Raw genomic sequence first — 27,207 nt, forward strand, 5'->3', positions numbered from 1 at the left:
TGGAAAAGTGGGCAAAATCTTTCCTTCTTGAAACTTGAATTTGGAACAGACTATTTAGTGACTAGTAAACTTCAGATAAAGGATTGCTTTAGTTGGAATGCTAAAGACTAAGACAGAGTATATTTGATTGCTTCTTTTACCTACATTGCAATATAAATCAACTTCATTTGGCTTAATGTTTTAAATCCATTATGTCAGTGATATTGTTATTCAATAATAAACCAGCGTTTTTTCTGTGACATTACATGACATTTTCTGGTATTTCTATTTTTCAAATAAATATCTTTGATTATGTGAGGTTATTTACAATGCCATTTAATTCAAGTGAACACATATTTACATTCACTGATATTCTAGTCACTTCTAGTGGTCAGGCAACCTTGCCACTAAAAATAAGAACAACTTTGCTACAACTAGTTATTATTTTTTAATAGAAAGCAGAAAATTAAATTATAAAATGGGGGAAAATATGAAGGGAAGGTATTGCTGGTCTACTATCTGCCATTGGAGAATTGTATTATACGTGACTTCAGCATTACATGCATAATCCAAACTGAACTTCTAATACTCCACACCCAAATCCTGAGCCTCCAGTTCTCCCTATCTCAGCTAATGGCAGCTCCATCTTTCTGACTACCCAGGCCCCAAACTTTGGAGGCATTTAGTTCCTTAGAAAATTCTGTTGGCTTTGTCTTTATATTTGCAAGGCTTTGACTGCTGATCACCATTTGAAATGACACCTCCTTGATTTCATGAATAATTACAATAACTTCCTAGTGGATATTCCTACCCTACTCTTAACCTCTTGTAGTCTGTTCCCAAGATAGCAGTCAGAATGATGTTACATAATCTTTAGTATACTTACATATTTTGGATGTCTGCTGTATACCAGGCATTCTTCTTGGTGCTTGAGATTACAACCATAAAAAAGAAAACAAAGCAACCTGCCTTTCTGGAATTCTAGTGATAGTAAATAATAATAATGATGATAATATAAATAATAATAATAAATGATAAGCATAATAAATAAATTCTATAGTATAGTTTAAAATGGTGATACTGTCTGAAAAAAATGCTAGGCTAAGGAGTTCAGGTGATGGTGGCAGATGGTAATTTTAAATGTGATCATTGTGGATGTCTTTGAAAAGGTGCCTTTTGAGAAAATACTTGAAGGGTACGCAAGAGGGAAGCATGTGGATACTGGAGGAAGAAGATTAAATAAAGTGGAACTATAATACTAGGCAAAAATCATGTAGAAGATGGGAGAGCTGAGTGATTATTGTTGAACTATTCTAAGGTATTTGTATTGGTGGGAGGAGAGTCGAGGTATTGAGTAACTTTTGACTTTGTTAAGTAATGAACATGTTAACAATTAAAGAATGACTATTTAAAGAAAGAATACCAAACCAGTAGTGGGAAAATGACAGATGAAAAATATTTTAATTAACCCAATAGAAGTCAAGAAATCAGAAAAAATTTTTACTTTTTTTTCTTTCTTCTTTTTTCATATATTTATTTACGGTTATTCATGTTCCCTGATTTACAGTTTAGTTGCGATTCATAAGGTTTGAGAGTAGACTGCTTTTTTGCTATTCAGTTATAAATATTTCATAATTTCCATTATGGTTTATTCTTTGACCTGTTAATTGAGGACAATGTTAAGTTTTTCTAAATGGGTTTCTAAAGTTGTTTTTTAGTTATTGATTACATTTCATTTTATTTGTAGTCAGAGACAATGAACTAGGTGATAAAAAGACTTTGCTGTTGGAACATGGATGAAGAAATAGATAAAATGAAGAGAATGAGTTAAGTATCCATATTTACATCCCAGATCTTGTGTATAACAGACATGGCATTTCTGTTGATTTATGTGATAAGGATTTTTTAAAAATTATTCTTGTATAATTACTTATCCCTATGGAAAAAATGTAGGATTTAGTATCTTCCTTCTCCTTACACAGAAATAAATTCCAATTATGACTTAAATGTGAAGAAAAAAAACTCTACAGGAAAATAAGAGAGTACTTCTGAGTTTTTCCAGGACCTCTTACCATTGCCTTTGTGTATATTTATCTTCATAGTCAAATATTTAAATATTATTCTCAACACAGCATCCAGAGTGATTCTGTTAAAGGTAAGTCAGATCATGTCACTCCACTGCTCAAAACCTTCCAATCACTGGCTTTCCGTGGTACTCAAAGCGAAATTCCAAGTCCTCACATTAGCCTTCAAGGCCCTTCCTCAACAATACAGCCCCTCTCTGATGTCATCTCCTACTCCTCTCCCCTTCCTTTTGTCTCTTCCAGACACTCTGGCCCCTTTGTGGTTCATAGAAAAAGCCAAAGTTCTTCTGCCTCAAGGCATTTGCTTTTGTTTCATTTGCCTAAATTCTTTTTCCCAGAAGGCTACGTGGCTCATTTCTAGCCTCTATTAAATATCTGCTCAAGTTACGTCTTTTCAAAATACCTAACAGTGGTATTTTATATTACTTAATACACCTATCACTTCCTGTTGGCCCTTTTCTGCTTTGTATTTCTCCATAACCCTTATCCTCACATTCTGTGATGTAATTTGCTTATTTATATTGTTATCATAATTCCCCTCAATTGAACGTGAGCCCCGTGAGGCAGGGATTACTTCTTTTTTTTTTAAACTACTGTATCCCCAACATCTTGACAGACAAGTTCAATATTTGATGAGCAGATTAATAAATGAACCCTTTATGACTCCAATTAAATGTTAGTTTCTTTTGTGAAGTCTTCCAATTATAAGGGATCTCATGTCATTAAAACACTTCCTGTTTCTGTATCACTACTTTATTTCTCTTTTCCCCTCTGTATTAGTCAGGGTTATCCAGAGACACAGAACCAATAGAACATATATCCCCATCGTCTCTTTATTCACACACACACACATACACACACACACATTTTAAAGAAATTGGCTTATACAGCATAGGGGCTGGCAAGCCCCAAAGCTGTAGGACAAGCTGACAGGCTGAAGATTCAGGTAAGAGCTGATGTTGCAGTCTTCAGTCTGCAAGCTAGAAACTCAAGCAGAACTTGTAAATTGGACTCTAGAGGCAGAATCCCATCTTCTTTGGGAAACTTCCGTCTTTGCTTTTAAGGCCTTCAACTGATTGAATGAGGCCCACCCACACTATGGAGAGTAGTCTAGTGTTTGATCTGGTGTTTGATCATACAACTGGTCATCACTTTCTAGCCAAGATAGCACATGAAATAAACAATGTTACCCTTCTACTCCTCCAAACACTTCATGTGCCTATCTTATTACTCTGTTCTTCTTTTCCTCTCATGTACGGCAGTCATTCAATTTACAAATCCTGTTAGCTGTACTTTTTAAATAATCCAAATACTTCTTCCCATTCTGTGGACAGCCAGTATCTTGGTTGGAGCTGCCATCATCCTGTCCTGGAACAAAGGCAGTAGTATCTTTCTTGGTTTCTCTGTATCCATTCTTGCTTCATTACAATTAATTTTCCATAGAAAAGCCAGATTATTCCTTTAAAAACATAAACCCTCCTCTTTTCAAAACCCTCTAATGACTTCTTGTCACCCTTATAAATTCAAAGTCCTAGATGTGGCTCACAAGGCACTACTTAATCTGACCATGGTTAATCTCTGGCCCTCATCCTACATTCTCCCCTGGCTCACTCTGTATCAGCCTCATCCATCAGCTTGAAAAGGATGCCCTCTCCTCAGGCCTTCTGCACGTGCTGTTCCCTTTGCCTGCAGAATTCCCCTCAGTGAAACCATACCTGATCCTGCAACTTCTCCTACTATCAGTGTCTATCTTGTTAACTTACTGTATTTTTCTTCATTGTATTACTTACTGCCTGACATTATATTATTTGTTTATTTAGTGTTTGTCTCCTCTATAAGATTGTAACCTTCACTAAAACAGTGTCTTTGTTTGCTTTGCTGCTGTATCTATAGCACCTAGAATGAATTAAAGAAATGAGCACTCTTTAACTTTCTAAAAATGTTGTATATAATTGTAAGCTTCTTTAGAAGCTGTATCTTATTTGCCATACACACACTAGGGGCTCAATAAATATCTTAGACTAAATAAATAATTTAAAAGGTAATACTGGATAGGCTTATATACTGTCCTTCTACTAAAATTGGATATATTTGCAGACAGTAGATATTCAGTGGATGCTTACTGAGTTTCAAATGCAAATTATTTTGGATCTATAAATAGTAGGGGTTAACATATGGCTAATTTAGTTTTATTTTGTGTAGAGAGAACCTAATTGGCAGTAATAACAAAAGAACTTTTGTAGTGAATTGTTTTGAAAATAAGCAAAAAAAGTACAATTTATGCTATCAGCACATAATCCAAGATTATTGCTTCTATAGGAGATGTTTCCTGTATTCAGAAATACTAAAGCAATTTACATGTAATAAACCTAAGTGCCAGGAATAGACAAAGATATGTCTTAACGTTTTTTTCTTGAATATCTCTTTGTGGAATGGGTAAGGGTAGTTAGGCACTAGAATTTTTTAAAGTCTTTGATTAGAAGTTGAAGTTTAGCTTTCTTCTTTTGTTTCATTTTTACTTCTTTTCCAGTTTATTTTTGCTTTTCTCTCTGTGTGGGGGTAATGAGTGGATACATTTTAATAGAAAATAGGGAAGAAAAAGGAGTGATTACTTCCTGCCCATTGACTTCACTCATTTTATGCTTTAAAAATGTATTTGTATTTTTACTCCAAAACCAGCCCCAACTTGCAAAGTTAGATACATGCATTTTGAGGGAAGCTAATTTTGAAAATACAACAGTAGATTAGGGGAAAAAAACTTGATTTTGTGGGAAGAAAACTGGATTAAGCTTCAAAAAATCGTAGTTCTGATTTGAGTATCTGGCAGTGTAATTCAGGAGAGTTACGGCTTGTTAGGGGAGAATGGAACCTCACAAAGATCTCAAACCAGACCCTTCCTTTTACTGATAAATTGATGCCCAAAGACATTGTGTGCAAAGCAAAGAATAAAAGAGAGGCTTCCTGATTCCCAGGCCTTTTCCCTTTTCATTATATAAATATTTTAATTTGTAATTATACATATATATGTATATGTGTATATGTTCACATATTTAAAGTAGTATCTTTATCTCTCTCTAATACTATATGACAGTCTTACCTTTTTTTAATTGTATTTATTTTTATTATTTTTTGGAGGGGTAATTAGGTTTATTTATTTATTTATGTTTGAAGGGAGTACTGGGGGTTGAACCCGGACCTCGTGCATGCTAAGCATGCACTCTACCGCTTGAGCTATACCCTCGGTCCCCTCTTATCTTTTTAATAATTGCAGGCTCTTTGAGACCAGACATATGCTCAAATTTCTTTCCTTCTCAAAACATCATCCTGGAGCTGAACAGCCGGTACATGCCCTGGAAAATACGTTAAATAGAATTCACTTAAACGCAGAATTGCACAACAACCGCCGTGGATCCGGACCGGGCTTTGGCCCTCTCCCTGCGCAGGGCAAGAGCAGATAAGCGAGCCCACTCCAGTTCCCCGCCGAGGTTTAGAGGCGCCCCGGAGCTGGTCCTCTGGAAGAAAGAAGGCTTTCACTTAGGTTTCAGCCCTTGGGCTTTTCCGTGAGTGCCTCTGCTGGGGCTGCGGGATCTCCTGCGGCACGGACGGGGCAGGGGGAGGAACGCAGGTGCAGCAGTGGGGCGGGAGGTGGGGTGAAAGGAGTTAGGACCGAGGACATTCTTCTCCCTGGAAGTGAGAGAGGGATCCGAGTCCCAGCGTGGAGCCGCCTGTTGCCAGGCAACCTGCAGACGCGGGCCTGGGCTAGCCAGAGCCTCTGCTGGGAACTGTCCCCTTCCAGCTCCTCCTGTCCGAAGCTGTCTCAGGGAGGGTTTCCTCGGTGGAATTCCTCCAGTTTATACATTTTCCAGCCCTCGCACTCTGGATTTAGTCTTTATCCAGATTGTTGGGTAAGTTCAGGTTGGCTGCCCCTTGAGACCCACCCCAGTCCATGAATCCCGGGTAAGAAGAGGGTGGAACATTCTTTCTGGTACGTTGCAGGTGCTCCTAAGTATGATCTCAACTTTTGGGGGAGTGACGTGGGGGTAATTACTCAGCTTCGTGTGAAATTAGGAGTGACCTCAAGGTCTATTCAGACACCCAGGTCTGTTATCACCTAGGCTCCAAAGGTAGTCTTGGTCCCCACCTGCATGGAGCTTAAATGCTAAGTTATATTTACACAGCTCTTTTGTCTCTCCTTGATCATGGGCTGAACTTTATCAATTTATTCTTTGCTTTCCACTATGTTCTGATTTGGCATAAGCAACATTATAGCCACTTAATACTACTAACCAAGAAAGAAGTGATGATAATTGGAGCTGGAAATAATCATTTTTAAAAATGAGAGACATGAGAGGTGAATTCAGTACTTTTTGTAGCAAAAAAGATAATATGGTAAGATATGGATCTGTTAATGAACAATATTCATTACATGCTAGAAGTAATGTCTCATGACTTGGCAGCAGTGTGCATAGAGACAAAGCCATCAAGTGCTCTTCCCTCCTCCTGCTATCCACCCCCCGCCAGCGTACCCCAACTGAGTATTCAGGGGAGAATCTGTTCCTGCTTCTTGTAGCTTCTAGGGACTGCTGCTTTCCATCCATTTCAAAGCCGGCTGCTTAGCAACTTAGCTCCCCTTTGACCTGTGCTCCCATCCTCACACCTTCTCTTCTCACTCTGATCATCCTGCCTCCCTTTTATAAGGTGATTAATTGGGCTCATCTGATACTCCAGGATACTCTCCACATTTTGAAATCCTTAACTTTTAAAAAAATTCTTACACTGTAGCTATATTTTGCATAAGAAAGGGGGGGAGGAAACACTACAGGACTCAAAACTTCCAGGAATTATGATATTTAAGGGGAATGATAAAAAGATGAATTCTCCACATGAATAATTCAAACTCCATAAATAAACATAGATGCTTCTTTCCTTTCCTTTTTTTTGACTTTACTAACTTTATTTTTTAATTGTGGTGGTTGTTTTTAATCTTATTTTTTACTGAAGTGTAGTCGATTTACAGTGTTAGTTTCAGGTGTACAGCAAAGTGATTCAGTTATACATACATATGTATTTTTTCAGTTTCTTTTCCATTATTATTCATTACAAGAAATTAAATATAGATCCCTGTGCTATACAGCAGGTCCTTGTTGTTTATCTGTTTTATATATAGTAATGTGTATCTGTTAATCCCATACTCCTAATTTATCCCTTCCCCCTTTTCTCCCTGGTAACCACTGTTTGTTTTCTGTGTTCATAAGTCTCTTAAAATCTTCAATCACATTGGAAAAGTCTTTTTTTCCATTTAAGGCGACATATTCACAGAATCTGGTGACTAGGACATGAGCATCTTTGGGGGACCATTATTCAGACTAGTATTACACAAATGTTGCCTCAGATAATGTAGCTGAGTCACAAAAAGTTGATTTTGGTGAAAGAAGTAAAAGTGATTAACCACACAATTTCTTTCCATGTAACGTTATGTAATTTGTATGGCTTATTTAAAATTAGAGTAAGAATTGTCATTTTATATTTATTTTACTTTTTTCAAAGATATACCGTATGATACATACGTGAACTTGAATGGATTTAGAGGTTAAAGGAGTTGCTGCTTCTCCTGCAAGTCAAGCTCAGGCAATCTCTGGAAGAGAAAAGCCACTACAAGTATGTGTGTTACCTAATTTTCCTCTTGTAGGATGATTCATTACATAATTTTCTGACCCCTTTCTCCATGTTTTTACGACTAACTTATACTCCCAAATAATTAGGGTTAATATTTCCTAGATTTGAATCATTGAATCAGCAGAATTGAAGATAATCATTACTTGAAAATTGGTCATTACTTGAATTAGTTTTATTTTCTTAATTGAGCTTATTATCTTTTTTTATTACTATTTTAAAAATCATCTGTGTATGTCTCCAGAAAATATGCAAAATAAATAGTAGAAAGAAGAAGAAAATATCAATATACATTTTACATTAGCTAAATAGGAAGAGAACCTAGGCTTCTAAAATTAGGACTTTTATCCTTTTTAACCTTCATAATATCACTGTTGTGTATATTATTAAGTGCAAATTTAAAGCTGCTTTGTCCCTGTATTCACCACAGGGTTGGGCAAATATAAAATTTAGTTTAGAAATACATAGAGGTATTTATTTCATTGCTATTCTTACTATTTCAAATATTGAATGCTTATTACTTATCAGCAAACATGATAAATGTTTCTGTGATTTTTATCATTTAATTCTCACAGCCAACCTTTGAGGTAGATATTATTATTAACTTGCTTTTAGATGTGGAAGAACTGAAGCTTCTAGAAATTGTGCCCTGCCAAGATTTTGAACTTCAGTTCTGACTTCAGGATCTGTGCTCTTTACTTTATGTTCAGCCTTCTCCCTTATATGCTTGAGCTAGTGCTTTGGGTTTTTTTTTTTTATGGTTCACAATATTATGAATTAAATCGAAATTATTTGATAATTTGAATCAAAGCAGCCCTTCTTGGGGGAGGCTGTGCATGTGTGGGATCAGGGAGTACATGCGAAATCTCTTCCACTCATCTTTGCTGTGAATCTAAAACTGTTCTGAAAAATAAAGTCTATTTTAAAGAAGGACAGCATACAAAAATATCCACCTTTTAAAATAAAGGGTCACATAATAAATATTTTTAGCTTCTGGGGCCATGCAGTTTCTGTTGCAATCTCTTAACTTTGCTGTTATGCTTATAACACATAGACAATTTGTAAATAAACGAGCAGGGCTGGGTTCCAATAAAACCTTTACCTACAAAGACAGAGCTGGGCCATAGTTTGCTTAGGTCTGGCCTGGGGGTTTATAAACTATAGTTTATCTTTATTCTAGATTGGCTAGCACAGTTTTGTTGGAATTAGGTAACTTTCATTCTAAAACATATATGCCTATGGCTTCATGATTAAATAGGCCTATTTAACAGATTTTAATAAGTCTATTACAACACCTTCTGAGGAATAACAATGATGACGATCATGACGACTATGAAAACGACAGCTGTATTCTATTTGGATTTTCTTCCTAAAGTTAGATGATGTTATAATGGCTCCCAAATATAATTGAGAAATTTTTTGATGGGTGATGAAAATGTGCTGCTATTTTAGGCTATGTTTTATATATACACAATTGTATTTTAAAATTATTATTACATTAAAATTAATTAAATATAATATCATATGCTATTATAGCTGTTATATATTTGGTTTTATTATTACATATAAATATATCTTTCCATTTCAATGATCATCTTGTGATTTTATATTTCTACAGTTTAACTGTTTATTAGGATAGTTCTTAAAACTATGCCATATTGAAACTGATACTGAGCTGAATTTGCTTTCTTTTACTCTTACAGTCAGACTGATGAAGCCCAGTCTTGTATACAACTTTGATGCTTGCTAGTAGTATCACAGATGCCTGTTAGAGGGCATCTCAGAAGTAAGCTATAAGTGATTCTGGGTAAATTATTTCCTACTTTTATTAACTTAAGCTTTCCCTAAGACTCACACATATTTCTTATTTCATGGTGGCTAAGCTTAGTGTAATTTTCAGGTCTTTGCACAAGTTTCTGGCAATAAGATCGAACATTTCCAAACACATACCTGTATATATTTGGTCGCCTCCTTGCCTAAATCCTGCACTGTCTTCCCATTACCCTTGGGATGAAGTCCAAGTTCCTTATCTTGTGTTAGAATGTAACAGCTCTGGCCACTACCTCTTCATGCTCTGGATTTCAGCTCTTTCCAACTGCCGACTCCTGCCTGTGGGCCTGTGCAGCACAAGTTGTTCCTCGTGGCTGGAGCAATTTTTTCTCTCCCTTCTTCATCTGGCTGACTCCTACTCATCCTTCTGAGCTCCATTTAGAGTTTTCTTTTTTCTTTTTGAAAAAAAACTGCCTCAGTTCTCCGGACGAGGTTGGGTACACATGCTAAGTGCAGCTGCTGTCTCAGTACGTATTTTCCACATTGTTTGAGTAAATGTCTTCCCCAGCAGACAGAGTTATGTGGGTTCTCATCCTGTCTCTGTGTCTCAAGCACAGTAGGGAGGGGCTTAATAAATATTTCTTATATAAAAGAAACTTTTCTTATAAAAACTTTTCTTATAAAAAAGAAAAGTTATAATTAGCCTTATTGCATTGACATATTGTTTATCTTTTAAAGTATAAATAAATGATATATGCATACTGATTCTAATTTTTTTTTAATTAAAGCAAGGATGGACCTCCAAATCATGGGGAGTTGAGGATCCTTGCCTACCTGTGTAAGTCACATTTCTTCACATTTGAGCTGTTTAATGGGTAAATACATTTATAATACATTAACAAGCAAAAAAAAAAAAAGAAAAATTATATATATAGCTATGACTGTGAACCACAGAAAAGTTTATATGCCTGTGGATGGCCTGAAAATTACTAAGTCAAAATTAAAGTAGATCCTGTGATAGGATGGTAAGATTAAGGGTAATACTTCTTTTATTTTTTAAAATTTTTCTTTAATATTATTTTTACATTTTTCTGAAAATTTTAAAATACTGTTTTACTTAGAACATGCAGCCAAGAGCATTTATTAAAGAAGTACATAGAATCTTGCACTTTATAATTGGGATAGTCAAAATGAATTTAATAGGAGGTATGTCTGTGCTTTAATCTTGAGAAATATTATAGTTTTATCAGTCTTATAAAAATGATTTTAGTTTTGGGCTGGAATACAGTAATTGTTGTATATATATTTTACATCCTCGCCTCTTAAAAATTGGAAGGCTATGTCTTTTATATTCTTTCAAGTATATTAGACTACAGGGCTTCTTGGAAAATAGAAATTAAAAAGTAATTTATTAGGCTGACCCATATAAAACTGACATTTTTATAGATCAAAAATGGGCAAATGTCAGCAATTTCATGTGGTTCCACAAAATAGATACCTGTATGCTCATCCAGAGGGAAAAATAGAGCTAGGTACAGGTGTTAGGTACGAGATACTGAGTGATGATGGTTAGATGGGTGCTGGAAAATGTTTAACAACTGGTTTTCTAGAAGTGTACTGTAAGTTTATTATCAATTTTACTTGTTAATTTTAAATAAAATTAAGTATATATCAAGTTGAGTATAAATTTTACACGAACATATCAACCAACGTGAGTATTAGTTGATAATTTAATTTATTGTAGAGTGATGCAAGTGATTTCTTTGCTGAATCAAGTCATAGTTTTGAATACTGGAACAGTATTTCCTGAGTTTTTTGTTATTGACAATGTGACAGTTACAGACAGGATATACTTTTCAGTTTAATATGCACTATTCACGTTTTCTCCACCACTTTTGTCATCCTCAGAAATCAACAAAATAATACATCAAGTCCCAATTCATAGCATTTGCCCATTTCTGTGTAAGTAATCCCACTGTGGTTGATTTCAGGCTGTCACTGAACACAGAGTTGGAAAGAGATGACACCATAATATTACCACTCAGATATGATAGGTGTAAATGGCCTCCAAAACACAGATAGTAGCTAAGTACAATAAAACCATTAAGAAGTGATAACTTTTGAGTACTTGTTACCTTTTTAAAATATAATTTAACTTCTTAATTTAATTTTATTAAATTTAAATTAACTTTCTTAATTTAAATTTTTATTTTATTTTATTTTTAATAACTCTGTATTAACAACCAGCTCAAAAAATTACTGAACACTTTAACAAAAGCCTATCACAGCTTATAGAAGCCAGCAAACCATTGGCTTCAGTGTACCTGAACATATGTGATTTGCAACTATTTAAGTCTCATTTATAAAAGTTATGGGATGCATAGATTATTTCTTTCAGGGTCCCACGACTTGATTTGGGAAGCCTTGTTGACTCTGATGACGAGGTAATTTTTAATTGGTATTTAATGTAATAAACATTTGAACACAGGGTTACAGATAGTAGATAATTAGTATCATTTAATTTTATTTTTAAGATGATTTTTCACATATGCCACTTAGTACAGCACATATTCATTTTAACCCACCAAATTCATCTGCTTTTGGTTGGGTTACACCGTGCCAAATACCATATACTCAGCACCATCTAAGTGAGCTGGTTAGTATTTATTTCTTATTACCAACTTTCAGAAATATAGTGTGCATTTATCGCTATATTTAATCCAGGAATTTCATTATGTCCAGTCTATATTTTGTTTAGTTTAAGTATGGTATATATTAACATCCCAAACAGTACTGTTGATGAAATAATTTTACTTTGTTTTACATTCTTCCCTCACATAAGAATACTATTTTTTAAATGTCATAAAATTGGCAAAGTACAGGTTTATACTAATAGGGATTTTACAATTATGGCAGAAAATTAGATCAGATCTTACTAGCTTAACAATACAAAATTGGTCTCTTGGAAACTGACATACTTTTGGCTACTAGGATCCTATGGGGTAAGTAAGTAACTATACTGATTCCAAGGTGTCTCCTTAGGGCATATTTATACTTCAAACAACGTACAGTGTTTTATTTCATGTTATGAACACAAGTTCTGACCAGTATTCTATGAGTAGGGCTTGCTTTTCTGTCTTTGATAGTCTTTCTCCACTCATGTGCTCCTCAGACTCATTTTGGGTAAATTACATGGATAGCATCCTTCTCTGTAGCATGCTGCAGTTTTCACACTGAAGCCTTGCCCCGTCCTCCTTTGGGTATAGACTCGGATACAACCACTTCCAAGGGTTGTACTGGCTTTATACTCATCTTGGAGCGACTGTCCCTCTCTGGGACAATATGTGTTTGCTTCATATTCCTTTTTGGTTTCTCTTACCCGCTGGCTCTGTTACCTCTCATCCCATGGAAATGTGGCAGGGAGCCAGGTAATATGAGAAGGTGGAGTATCTCGATATTCTGGAAATGGCAACCAGAGCTTCTCCAATTCCTATGGCTGTTCTGGAAGAAATGATTGGCAGTGGAGCTTTTCTGGGGCAGGAATAAAAAGCCTATCTAAAACCCGTAAGAAGAAAGAAAAGTTATTTTTTTCCTCATCCCTATTTTAGAACCAGGACTGATCTCCAGCTGGGAAACAATACAGGCTTTCTGGTTTCTGAGGCCAGTGCCCATTCTGTGCGGCTCCGCGTGCTCTGATTGCTCAGTGATGCTGCACCAGCTTAATGTCGTGAATGTGACCTCTCTTTAGAACACTGCGTGTAGTTGTCTGTTTCTTAGGCATAAATGCTAAGGTGAAGGATAAACCTGTTAATGTTAATAAGGAAAGTTAATAATAATTCTAATTTTTTCTGGCAGATGGTATACTTTTTCTTTTTACCTCTAGGAGCAGGACGTAATACCTAATAATTTGCCAGCACCAACCGACAAATATAAACTAAATTATCAGCAATACAAAACTGAAGTGAAAGAGGGACATAAGCAGTATAGTCAGAGAAATGCAGAAAAGACAAAGCCACAGATCACACATCAGCAGACTCCCAGAAAGAAGATAGATGAAAAGGTAATATGTATGGCTTTATCCAATTGTAATGAGATCTAAAGGAAATAGTACACATATTATAGAAACATCCTTTTGTTTGATGTCTTGCTGCTCGTCATAATAAAGTACAAAAACTAACATTTATTTTCTGTACGCCAGAGATTGTTTTAAGTATTTTACTTGCATTAACTAGTTTATTCTTCACAGCAATCCTAACAGGTTATTATCACCATTTTACAAACTCAACATGGGAAATTGCCTTTACAATCAGGCAGGGTGGAACTGCTGCATAAATGCTGTTAGAAAATCCTACGATAGTTACATGAATTAAAACACTTGAATAGTAATCTCTGGAAATAGAAGAAGTCTGTGATATGAGAAATGTAAGACCCTCTTGAAAGCAGAAAGCAACATGTAAATTGATTCTTTTGGCTGATAAATAAAAAATAAAGTTAGATATATTTAGAACCCAAGACAATAGCTAAAGGCTGTAGCTACTAACTAATCAGGCTGATACATCAGTCAACTGATAATGTCAAACAGGAAAATAAAAGCTCCACTCTGCTTGGTTCTAAAGGCAAGTTCCCCATGCTGAGTTTTCCTTCCATTTAGTATAAAATGGTGGTGAATCTCTTACTGTCAAATTCTCTTACTACCTAAAATGTAAGCTTATATGCATGTATATATGTATGTATATATTTTAAATTAATGAAACATCTTTAAATAAAACATGAAATTCATTAAACTTCAATTTTACAGAAAAGAATGTTAATTTCTGAATTGTACTTATTATTATTTATTCCAGATAAACCCTTTTTCACTAACTCTAGAAAAAGATAAAACACCTTTTGGATTTAGAAATGATCACCCTAATTCACTCATTCATTGTTTATTCTTTCAACAAATAGTTCTTGAATGTTTAACTATGATACAAGGTACCTTTCCTGACACTGGTGATAAATCAGTGAGTAAAACAGACACAAATTCCTGCCCTTACAGAGTATATATCCTAAGGAAGGAGTAGCAAGAGAAAAAAAGTGAATGAATGAATGACTCAATCAACCCATCAATCAATTCATCTAGAATGACAGATGGTGACAAATGCTGTGGGTCCAAGGGAACCGAGATTAGGGTAGCGATTTGTACATGATCGTCAGGGAAGACCTTTTCCATAAGGCTGCATTTTAGCACACATCTGAAAGGGGAGAGGAGCAAGCCAGTCAGGAGAAGCTAGATGTCATGAAGTAGGAGTAGGCATGGTGTTCGGAGCAGGAAGAGCCAGGGAGAGACGGGAAGAGACTGTTCAGCGAGTTAAAGGGAGGCTGAGGCTGGGAGGCAGATTACGGAGCCCTTGTAGACCACTTAAAGGGCTTTGCCTTCTATTTTGTTTTGTTCAGAATGGGTTTCATTGGGAAGAAGGTGTGGCTGGAAGCAGGTGGACCACTGAGGAGACTATCACAGTGATCCAGGCAAGAGATGAGGACGTTGGCCTGGACCCAGGTGGTCGCAGCAAAGTTGGACGAGAAGTGGTCATGATGAGGGGTCAGATTCTAGATAGATTCTGGAGGTAGGGCTGAGAATATTTAGCGATGGATTGGTTACAGGCTTGAGAGAAAGGAAAGATGAAAAAGGACTGGAAGGCTTTTGACCTGAGCAGTTGGAAGAGCGGTCTTGTCATTAACTGGAAGACCACAGGGAAGTGTGATTTGGGGAGGCTACATTTGAGATGCCAAGTGGAAATGTCAATGTTTCCCTTTTGCAAAAGGTTAAAAACAAGCCAAAACAAAATAAAATGCTTTTGAAAGTTTCTTCCAGCCTATAATGCAGAGCATGGCTTATACTTAAACGTTATCCATTAATTTAATCTTTTTCACTTACTGTATATAATGTTAAACATCTTTCTGGTGCCTGTTAAGATAAATCACCATTTAGGAAAAACAAATTTATTAGTGGGTAAACAAATAAAGTTATAAGGTATCCTCATAAATTTATTTCCCAATAGAAAATACTTAAACAAGATTTATTATTCATTCATTGAATAAATGTTTATCAGGTGCTCCCTATGTGTGGCCCTGTTCTGGCACCAGGGCTACTGCAATAAAAAAGACAGTTTTTGCCCTCGTGGAACTTATAGTAGGAGGGGCAGACAACAAATCATAAACAAATGTGTACCAAAGTTTCACGTAGCAATCAACAGTCACGAAGACAGAGAAGGGTATGGAGATGAAACGTGACTTTTCAAGGGAGATCTAAAGTAAGAACAAGCCCTGGTGGAAAAAACTCTTGAAATCTAGTTTTTGACAAATTAAGTTTTTGACAAATTGCTACCCCTGTTGAGGCATTATTTTGTGTTAAGGTAATGAAAGTACATCTTATATTCAGAGAAAAATCTAGTGTTTATCTCTTTAGGATTCTTGTCAAAAGTTTAGAAAAGCAGAAGTGAAGCCAATGAGTCACTGAAGTCATTAATGAATGTTTACTGTGCACACAACAAAAAGAAAGTTTGCAAACCAGGAGCGCTGAAGTCAAACGTGGAATGAGATTCAGGGGTATATTGTTATAAAGCAGTTTTATATAGTGAGAAGGCAGTGACTGTTTGATCTTCATAGTGATTGGCTGTACTATTAGAATTTTCTTAAATGATAGGGATCGGTTAGTGGTTACCCCTATCAACTTTGTGAAGCAGTTTAAGTTACACTTATGATTTCCAGAGATATAAGCAAGAAGCGATCCAAGCCAAGTTAGTCTCGCTTGTCTTGCAAAATAAGATAAATTAAGCTTTGCTTATATGACTAAACTGATATTATCAGCTCAAGGAATTTTCAAGGCTGTTCTCTGTGTTTGATTTTAACAGTCTCAAAGGATACACCCCACCTATTAGTTACTTGTGAATGTAATTTTATAAAGTAGTGACATGCCCACATGTATTAACTTCATAAAGTCTCAAATGGACAATAATAGAAATAATAGTTGCTACTTTTCATGGAGTGCTTACTGTATGTCAGGTACTTTTTTGTGTTAGACATGAGTCATCTCATCTAATCATTTGTGTGTGTGTGAAGTAGTTATTCATATTCCCATTTTATCTGTGAGTAAATCGAGGTCATCTAACTAGAAAGCGGGAGAGCTGGATTCAAACAGGCAGAATGATTGTCAGAGCCTGCACTCTTAACCTGATGTGTCCAGTGATCATTTCATCCTTTATTTTGTTAAAAGTAAGTATTCTGAGTGTGTGTATGAGGGTTCGCTTACTGCTTTCACTTACACTCACACACAGTGTGTACAAGGTGCAGAAGCCGACGCAGATGACCTTACAACTCTGGATAGGAAAGCCCTCTTACAGCAGGGATATGCAGACAACCCTCCCATCGCACAACGGGGTACAAGGAGATCTGATGCCGTAAGTTATTAGTATTTCCACTCATTTGATTAGCTGTTGAGATAATTTGCCCTCCAAGATTTTACACACTTAAAACTGAATGAAGAGTTGCAACTGAACTTGGACTGAGGTGAATATTCCCTAACATGCAAATCGAGCCCTCAGTCTGGCAACTGAAAAATCGTCTTGCATCTTGGGGAGTTTGTAAATGCTTAGTTCATATTGTTCAAAATGTTAATTGGCCACTATTTATGACAGTGGGCTTATTGACCACGCCCCTCCCCCCACAAAGGAATGGCCTGGTTATTAATTTATTTATTTTGAAAGTCATAAGCTAATGAAACGAGAGAAATTCTGGCCAGTTAAGAAAAGGGGCAGGCATAAAGTAGTTTTTTTTAGGAAAAGGGAAGCAAAGCTCTAGACTCTCAATATTAACCTTAAATTATCTCTTTTACAAAATCAGATTGTTTAATGAGTATTGCTCAGACTAGTTTGGTACAAATAGATAATTATAGCATTTCTGTAGTGTCCTGAGGTAAGCAGACCAAAGCGCTTAGAGTTGGAGTCCACTGGCTACCCAGACACCCCCAGGGGATTAATGTCTCAGGCACACTTGTAATGGATTTATGGAATATCAGCGTGTGTTGGCTCAAAAGTTGAGAAAACCGAGCTTTAGATGGCCTAAGTAATAATACAGCAACATGGATTTAACTAGTTATATTATCATTATGTGGAAATTCAGAATAGATCTTATTTGCATAATAATCATCCAGAATCAGCACATTCAGAACTGACAGCAATGTGTAATCAGTCTCTGGACCAGGTGGACTGATCTTCTGTGGATATCCCAAGTGGCTCATTTATTACAGTTCTTCTGCTAAAACCACATCACATTTTCTGTACCTATCATTATTTAGATATTTATGTTTAATAGAATAAGGAGTATTACCAGGATTATCCTAAAAATAAAAAAAAAGCTACTTTGTAGGGCAAAATCATGTCTCAGATAAGGCTTATTTTGATATATTCCTCGAATGGATGTTACTAACACTTAAGGCCCACTGGGTATTTTTCTTGGCATAATCCAAAGCCATGTGGATGTTAGTGGATCTCCTTTCCTTACAGACATTTTCTTAGTGTCCTTACGAGTTTAGTGTCCTAAATTCGCCATCAGGCACCTTTTACTCTGTTGTGGTAGCACTGATTTATCAGTTTTTAAAGGAAATGTTAATGTGAGTAAACTTTGAAAGTATCTGAAATTAGTACCAATTTATTTTTAAAATGTAATTGGAAACTTTAAAATGTTTTATTTCTTAAATGAACAGAAGCAGTGAACCTGTGGTTTGTATGTCCATCTTTTCTAGTTTGTTTTCCACTGTTATCAGATCTTTTACATCTATGTGACTTCTGGTTCTCATCTGCTTTCTGTTCACACAGACCTTTAAATAAATGTGCCCGAGGGTGGCTCTAACCTTTCCTCCAAAGTATAAGCCACCGCAAATGTCCACACCCAAGGAGGGCTTTCTGCATGGACTCTGTAGTCATTAATCTCGCCTCTTTCGCTTGCTTCTGGTTTTACATCCATGTTCTGGCTGACGTGGATCTTTTCTGTGTGTAATTTCATGTTTTAGTCAGTGTTAGTTACTTTCTGAGTCACCTTTGGATGTAAAATACACCTTACTCTACCTGTCAGTTACACAATTTTTCTAACTTTTAAGTTGCTATGTTAATTTATTCCTAACAGAAATCATTATCAAGTGTCATGAGCTTAGAGAACACAAGGTGCAGTTATGTATTACATGATAGAGACGTTAGATGGGGCTATTTGGATGTGTAAACTATCCATCTTAAATTTCTACCAAACCAAAAAAAAAAAAAACTCAATTCAATTATAGACTCACATTTAAATAATGGCACCCAACTTCTCCAGGTGTCTTAGGAGTTTCTGCTTTTCAGTTCTACGATACACCTTTAGTTAGGCTTCTTTAAGTGTGTGCCAGTTTCAAGTAGAGCGCTCTCCCTAACGGCAGGAAGCCTCTGTCTGACACAACATTACCTTTCTTGATTTCTTTTATTAGTGGGATCAGTGAGGATGACAGTAATTTACATTCTAAAAATAGAACAATCTTTGACATCTTAATTTTTTAACCTCTTTTATTTACCCTTCAAAAGAAACATTTTAGTGATTATATGCGTGATACTCTAACTGGAATTGAATAATTACAAATCTTTCAATTTTCTATGACCTAAAATGTAGTAAAAAGTACTTTTGGATGAGTTGGGAAAGCAAAAAATCATTTAACCAAACCAGTAATTAAGAAAAGTTGATCTAGCATTAGCAGTGGACTACATGCATAGAAAACATTACTATCCTTTCAGTGATAAGAGGCTTTTTTCTTTGTTTTTTGTTCATTTAGATTTTTTAATATAGGGTTGAGACATTCAAATTCAGTTTTAGCCTCGTCTACTGTGAATAGTGTTAGACCAAACTGTGTCTGTGTCACTGCTCGTGTTCTTGGAGCAGGTTAAGATGCCTTTGCAGGGCACCTCGCAAGGGGAGGAATAGCGCAGTCTTCTCTTTATTCCAGCCCCATAAAATGCAAAGGCAGCTGGTGGACATCTCTGATGATTGGTGCCAAAATTTAAGTGCAGTACTTTTTAGGAAATAGATGTGTTTTTAGATTAAGTACTTAGAATTTAAATTTATTGATGATGGGTATAGTAATCTGTATTTAAGAAGGAAACTGGTAATGTCCTATTTACATTTTAGGACTCTTGTGTCAACTGTAGTATTATTCTGCTTTATGGACACTGACATTTCCTTTATTTTCTCCTCTCAGGAAATCGTGGCTGCAGAGAAGAAGAAGCAGACTGTCACGGAACAAGTGATGACAGACCACTTATCCAGGTAAGAGTGGTAACTCGTCATAGAAATCCACTCAGAGAGTATCCATTACATTTCTTTTCCATTCATGACATCCATATCCTTTGGTCAAACAGCAAGTGGTCAACTCAGAGGTTTCCAGGCTTTCCCTTTTCACTGCACTTGTAGTGTTCTAGTAATTTTTTCGCAAGACTCATAGGCCAATAGAAATACCCAACAGTTCAAGTATTATTAAGAACTTTTGTCTAAACAACTTAGTAAATATTTACTTCCTGACAACTTAATGATCATCTGAAAAAAATAATGCACAGAAATTGAAAGAAAAACTATTTTTATTTCATTCTGAAATATCCACAGTTGCTTACTTCTTGGATGCTGCACAAACTCTCAAACCTAAGAATTATTTAGGATGCTCCCACCCTCACTTTCTATTCCCTATGGCATTTGCTTCTTGTCACAGTAACTGTAGAAAAGCCAGCTTTGTGAAGATACGAAATCATGGAAGGAGTGTAGCTTGAACCTTGTTGAAACTGTGAATTACATTGAGCTAGTAGTTTTTGTGGTATCCAACAAATACGAAGTATCACTGTTTCCCTCAAAAATTAAAAATATCTCAGAGTGTCCCCGTAAGTTCCCTGTGTCACCCCAGTGTGACTTAGTGCACAGTTTGGGAACTGTGGGACTAACTGTCAGGAATTTTAAAACCTAACATAAAGCTTCACAACCTTCAGAAAACTATACAGAGTTTTAATAACTGCTGTGCAAAACTGCATGACTATGTAAATATTGTAGATTTCAAAAGAGGCTGGAACCATCTAGGAAGTCTTCAAAAACTAAATAAGACTCAAGTTTAGCTTTGAAAAAAATAATTGTTATGTGGCCGAGAAAATGATAGTCTACGTGCGTGTCTTAATTCTTTGAAACAATTAATTTTACTCACAGTCTTCATTGTATCTCCTTCCCTTATCTTGTGGACTCTGTTTATGTTTGCACACCCCAAATGCTACCACAATGTCTCTTCGTAAGATAACAAGTGACATCCGTATTGCTGGATGATTGCTGGTGATTCCTTAGTTCTCATTTACTTGACCCATCAGCAGCGTCTGCCTGGGTTGAAATCTTTCTTCTCTTTGAAACACTTTCCTCTTCTCCACTTGGCTTCTGGCGTACCACACTTGGCTGTTTTTTCATCCTACCTTCTATTCCCCAGTCTCCTCTCCTGGTTCCTCTGCATCTCTGCAGTCTTTACACATGGGAATACACAAGAGCTCAATTCTTGGGACTTCTACATTTAGTTCCTAAGTGATCTCATCCAGTATCATGTCTTTAAAAACCATCTACACGCAGATGCATCCCTAATCCACGATTCCAGTGTAACATTCTCCAAACTGGGTTCCTGAAGGTTGTCTCCCTTTCCTCCCCTCCTGATGAAATCCTCTTTAATTTTCCTCCATGGCAACTCGGTTCTTCAAGTTATTTAGGCCTACAAATCTTAGTGATGCCTTTAATCCCTCTCTTTCACTCAAATCCTGTATCCAGTTTGTCAGCAAACACTCTCAGGTCTACCGTCAAGATACATTTACTCCCTCTGCTGCCATCATCTCTGTCATCTTCTGTCTCCTGGATTATTTCAGTCACTTTCTATCTGGACTCATTGTATCTGCATTTGCCCCTAAGTGGTCTGTTCTCAACCCAGCAACCAGAAGGAGTCATTAAAGGACAAGCCAGATCAAACCCTTGTAACTTCCCATCTCAATCAGAGTAAAACCTTTAAGACCTATATTACTGGTTATATGTCATCATAGAACCTGGTGGCTTAAAACAGCAGCCATTAATTACAGCACATGTATCTTCAGGTCAGCTGTCCAAGCTAGGACTGGATGAGTGGTTCTTATGTTTCACTTACTTTGGCCAGTTATGTATGAGCAAGAGCAGTGAGCTTGGTCCTGAGCTTAAGCGTTCAGAAACCTCATGTGTTTTATCCATTTGCCTTTTTTGTGCTTCTACCATCTTTGTGAGAAGAACGCAGCTTGGTCAACCCACTGGTCTCAAGAAGAAAGTGCTTCTACAAAAGCAGCTGGGCACTTAGCCAGGATTATCCTAGACGAGCAGATCCCCAGCCAGCCCACACTTGCATGAGTTAGTCCAATCGAGATCAGCAGAGCCACCCAGCTACATATAACTTGCCAAAGCAAGTTAAATAGCTAAGCTTAAAGCCCAAGGTGAGAAATTACACTATACTTGTAATGAGGCTGCGGCAAGGATGTGGATCAGGAGTGCTGAAAAGTTAGGGTCAATAATATGTTCTACCCACCAGTAGACCCTGGACCCCCTTTCCTCCTCTCCTTCTCGTTTACTTTGCTCCACCATCCGGCTTCCTCCCTGTTCTGAAACATACCAGGTTCCCTCCTGTGTTAGGAGATAAATACTTTGCATTTATCTTCCCCTCTGCTTGGAATGCTTTCCCCCCAGAAATCCATATGGCTGCTTACTTACTTTGCCTCCTGTCCTTATCCAAAAGTCACCAGCACAATGTCTGTATTTAAAGAGTAGTAAGAGAAAGACATGAAGCTCTGAGCTCTCTCAAAAATTTCAATTTATTTTTAGATAGCACTTATGGAAAAGGAGATAGACAATATTCACTTTCTCATGGCCAGTGATTTTTAATTATTAAGTTTATTCATTCAATATCTGACAAATACATAATTCTGTCAGTAGTGTAAGCTGGCATTTGTACATGAGCTTTTCCAACTGCTTATACATATGTGAATGCTGGAGCAATTCATTGTAACATTTAATTGTCAGACTTCATGATTTCCTATGTAGGGCTGTAATCAGTGATCCAGAGCAAAATGTAACCACTGAGAAACAAAGTGCGCATATCCTTCCAGATTCAAAGATGGCACCCCTTCGAGGGAGGAAAAGGACACTACATGAGACAAAGTAAGAAAATTTTGCTTAAATGAGGTTTCATTTAAATAGAAATAATTTATTTTTAAATGTACTTTTGTGTCTATTGGAAAAGTTTTCTTTCACGGTTTCGCTTTTTTCTGTATAAAGGGAAATGTAATTTTGGGAGTTCAGATCCCGAGTCTGCCACTTTAAGATATTGGAGTAAACTTTGCCCTCCAGATCTTCTATTTATAACTTAGGAATGACAGCCAAAACTCTAGGCAATAATATATGTGAAAATACATAATATAGTAGTTGAGACATTTGTATGTGCACAACTGATATTGGCTGAGTTTTGCTGACATAATATATTCAATATTAGCATTGTTTAAGAGTTATTATTTTTTGCATTTTACTTTGTACCTTATAAAATCTTTGGTTTGTTATGAACCTGTGCAGTCCACTGGTGTAGTCCACTGAAATTTCCCAACGATTTCACAGATGGTTGATCTGTGAGATCAACCACACCAGCTTCTGCAGCATTCTTGCCTACTTTCAGATGGCTGCAATTGTGAGACAGTGCTTTCTTGTAACCTTAATTTTTTTGTCTTACTCTTATATTCTGGAAGCCTTCGTTTCCATCCCTTTTCAGTATTTGATGGTGTCGTGTATTAATTTCCTATTGCTGCTGTAACAGATTACCACAAACGGCATTTTAATGTTTATTTATTTAAGTTTTTCTGGGGGGAAGTCAATTAGGTTTATTTATTTATTCTCAGAGGAGGTACTGGGGATTAGAACCCAGGAACTCATGCATGCTAAGCATGCGCTCTACCACGTGAGCTATACCCTCCCCCACCACAAACGGTATTTTAAAACAACACAGATTTATTCTCTTAGAGTTCGGAGGTCAGGTGCCTAAAATCAAGGTGTTGAGAGGGTCGTGGTCCTTCTGGAGGCCCAAGGGAAGAATGTGTTTCTTTGCCTTTTTCAGTTTCTAGAGGCTGCCTGTAGTCCTTGGCTCATAACCCCTTCTTCCATCTTCAGAGCCCGCAGTGGCTGGTCAAGTCTTTCTCATGTTGTATCGCTTTCATACTCCTCTCCTGTGGTCACATATCCCCCTCTGCTTTCCTTATATAAAGACGCTTGTGATTGCACTGAACCTATCTGAATAATCCTGGTTAATCGCCTCCTCTCCAGATCCTTAACTTCATCATATTTGCCAAGTCCCTCTTATGATACCATGTAAGTTAACTAATTACTTGCTCTGAGAATTAGGATATGAATATCTTTGTGGGGCTATCATTGAGCTACCATCTGTCTAAACTTCTCTTTCTTAAAGTAAAATTTTAAAGAAATAAAACTTCATTCACAAAGCATGCACTTAAATTTTAAGTGCACAGGACAGGAATTTTTACAAACTGGACAATACTCATTTATCAAGTTCCCAGACCAAGAAATAGAACATTACCCCGGAACCACCCCCCACCCCTGTGCCACCTCCCAGTTACTATCCACTTCCTCTGCGGTACCAAGTTAACTTCTTTACCCTGATATCATAGATTATAACTGCCTGGTTGTAAACTTAAATGAAATCACAAAATTTGGACTCTGTGTCTGGCTCCTGCGGCTCAACGTTATATTTGTGAGTTTTATCTGTGTTGTTATTTGTCGTTGTCCTTTACTCTCATTGCTGTACAGTTTTTTATGGTGTAAATATAGCACAGTCTATTTATTCACAGCTGCTGGTGGACATTTGGCTGTTCAGGAAAAGTGCTGCCGTGAACTTTCGTGCACGCCTTTTGGTGAACATATGTACTCATTTCTGCTCAGTACACGCTTCGGAGTGGAATCGCTGGCCCGTTTAGTGTGCATATGTTCGGCTTTAAAAAAAATATTGCCAAGTAGTTTTCCAAAGTGGTTGCTGCAGTGAAAACTCAGTGAGCAGTAAGAGGGTGCTAGTGGCACCATGCCTTTGCCAGTGGTGGGAATTACATTTTCCATTTCAGTTCTTAAGTGGTCAGCTTTTCATTCTCTTGATCATTGTCTTTTGATGAACAAGAGTTCCTAGGTGTAACGTAGACCAGTTGACCAATCTCTCCACTTATTGTTAGTGTCCTTTTGTATTTTTTTTTACGAAATCTCTCCCTACCACCAGCTCATTGTCCCTCTGACTTGCAATGCCGCGTGTATCATATATGAAGTTGTTATAATGTGTGTTTGGTTTCTAGGCTTTTTTTTTCAGTCTTATCCACCTGTTACACATTTCTGCACCAACACTACCCTGTCTTAATTAGTATTGTTATATGTCAGAGTAAATACTTAAAGCTGCTTTAGCTTTAATATTGTTTTGGTGTGCTTGGCCCTTTCCTCTTCAATATTAATTTTAGATTTAGCTAGTCTAGCTCTAGGAAAACTCCTATGGGGCTATTGGTTAGAATTATTAAATTTATGGACTTCACTCCCCTTACATGTTGTTCGCAGAGGAGGAGGAGACAGTTCTGCGTCACAGAGAAGCAGGATGGGCATGTGCAGTGCAGCCCGTCCTCTCCTCTTTTTCATGGGAGCCAGCTGTCCGCAGAGACCCACATTCTGAACTGTGCGCTAAGTTTTACAGGGTCCCTCCCAAATGGAAATGAGTGGGTTAGTCTGTGTAATCCTGAGCATTAAGGACTTAGCTTGTTGTTGCTGCATTTCTAAGCCATGGTTTCCAACAGCTTTATCAATACTAAAATTCATGTGTGGGTCTTCATCTGCCTGATGCTTATTTCTCTGTTGGTTAAGAACTTGGAGAAGTGTTGGTCTACTTATTGGATACCTAAAACCCCAACACAGAACGTTCCATTGTATAATAAAAACGCCTATTTAATTCTTGTATCTTTTCAAGAAGACTCTAGACTCCTTGAAGCTATTACTTTAACCTATCGCTGTTAAACTGCGTTCTGTTTACCTTGGAGAAGCAATATAATGTAACGATTATGAGCAGTTTTGTTTTGTTTTTTGGCTCTGCCACGTGCTCACTGTAGAATGGTGATAATAGTACTTCCTTCACAGAGTTATTGCAAGCATTAAATGAACCAATACACATTAAAATGATTTCAACACAGACTTGTGTCTAGGAAGCTCTTTATCAACAGTGGCTGTTTTTATTGCTTGTATTTTCTCAGCCTTCCGAATTGTTTCAGGCACATGTTAGGCATTCGATAAACACATTAATTCTAATGGATTAAACTGAATTGAGATGATCAAGCTTTCATGGCTCCACTCCGTTCACAAACGCTCACTTGGTTTACAGGTTCTTGTTTGCTGTATCCTGCTTACCTTTCACAGAGACCTAGGTTTTATAGAGGGATAACGTGTCAAGATCTCAGTGACCTATACACTTACTGTTTACATCACGGCAGTTTCATTATACCTGCAGTTTTATGGGAATATCGTAAAATTACTTAGGAAAGGAAGTGAAGAGACATCACTGAATCTTCAGATCTCTTAATGTTAGAGGAGATTATTGGTGGTTGAGTGTCAAAGTGTTTATCAGCGGGTTTTGCTTCATATTGTTAAGTAGAATTTTAGGTCTGGCAGTCTTTGTGAGATCATTCCATGCTGTCTGAAGGCCACAAACATTAGATAAGTGATCTGCAGTCTCACAGCTGGAACTGTGGCCAAGACTGGAACCTCATCCAGCTCTCTTTTTCTCTACTCTATTTTGCCAGAGAATGTTTTCAGCTACTCATAACTGAAAACCTGAGTGACAGTGGCTTAAACAAGCCAGGATTTAGTTTCCTTATATGACCAGCTGCTTGGAGGTAGGCAGTGGCTCAGTGAGACGCAGCTCTGGGCTGGCTTCCTTGAGCTCTCATCGGCCTCTCTGACACGGTTGCCTGATGTCTACGGTGGATCCTAGCGTCATACCCCTGCCATGTTCACAGGCAGGAACCCTTCCCATGCCACTGTCTTCTCAGGACAAAAGAAAGTCTCTCCTGAAAGTTTACTTGTGGAACTTAGTCACCTCTAATTGCAGGAGGCTAAGACAGCAGACTGAGAGGCAAAGGAGGAGAGGGTTAGATCCGGCCATCAGGTAGCCCAGCAGCAGTGCCAGGCACAAATGTGCCACCTCTGTTCAGTGCTGAATTTAGTAGCACTTTGATGCAGTAAGTTCTAACATAAAAGTCATTCATGCTTTATACTATAGCTCAGGGTCGTTTCTGTGTCTGCCACAGTTAACAACCTGGAAAAGTAAAAAAGAGGCTTATCTCTTCATCTTTATCCAGTCTGTGCATTTCAGAATATTAACCTAACCTTTTTTGTGCTTTTATTATTTACGTCAAATATAGATAACTTTGAAGTAATTATTGACCATTGTATTTCTTAACAGGATAAAAACCCGTTCTACGCTAACTGAAAATATGCTTTCTCATAAAGTACAATTTGATGGTAGGGTCGTATCAAGGTAATTATGACTTTACTAACTTTTTTAATCCTATGATTATAAAAAGATTTTTCTTTT

General features: G+C 37.0%; 1 protein-coding gene across 7 annotated transcripts in view; it reads left to right on the top strand.

Moving 5' to 3' along the window:
• Positions 1–5,580: 5,580 nt before the first annotated feature.
• The window catches only part of CAPS2 (calcyphosine 2), a 37,996-nt gene continuing 16,369 nt past the window's right edge, over positions 5,581–27,207 (top strand). For 3 of the 7 annotated variants that reach the window (XM_072973388.1, XM_072973395.1, XM_072973391.1), the window contains exons 1-9: positions 5,828–5,968; positions 7,611–7,721; positions 10,299–10,381; positions 11,905–11,950; positions 13,390–13,566; positions 16,823–16,945; positions 19,765–19,832; positions 22,635–22,751; positions 27,076–27,150. In XM_072973388.1, coding sequence (XP_072829489.1) covers positions 7,641–7,721; positions 10,299–10,381; positions 11,905–11,950; positions 13,390–13,566; positions 16,823–16,945; positions 19,765–19,832; positions 22,635–22,751; positions 27,076–27,150 — 770 coding nt within the window. In that variant the 5' untranslated portion in view covers positions 5,828–5,968; positions 7,611–7,640. Of the gene's footprint in view, positions 5,624–5,827; positions 5,969–7,610; positions 7,722–10,294; positions 10,382–11,904; positions 11,951–13,389; positions 13,567–16,822; positions 16,946–19,764; positions 19,833–22,634; positions 22,752–27,075; positions 27,151–27,207 lie in introns of those variants that run through there. The other 4 variants (XM_072973389.1, XM_072973390.1, XM_072973392.1 and 1 more) reach the window with 4 other exon arrangements.

The sequence above is a fragment of the Vicugna pacos genome, chromosome 12 (assembly GCF_048564905.1).
Source record: "Vicugna pacos chromosome 12, VicPac4, whole genome shotgun sequence".
Classification (NCBI taxonomy): domain Eukaryota; kingdom Metazoa; phylum Chordata; class Mammalia; order Artiodactyla; family Camelidae; genus Vicugna; species Vicugna pacos.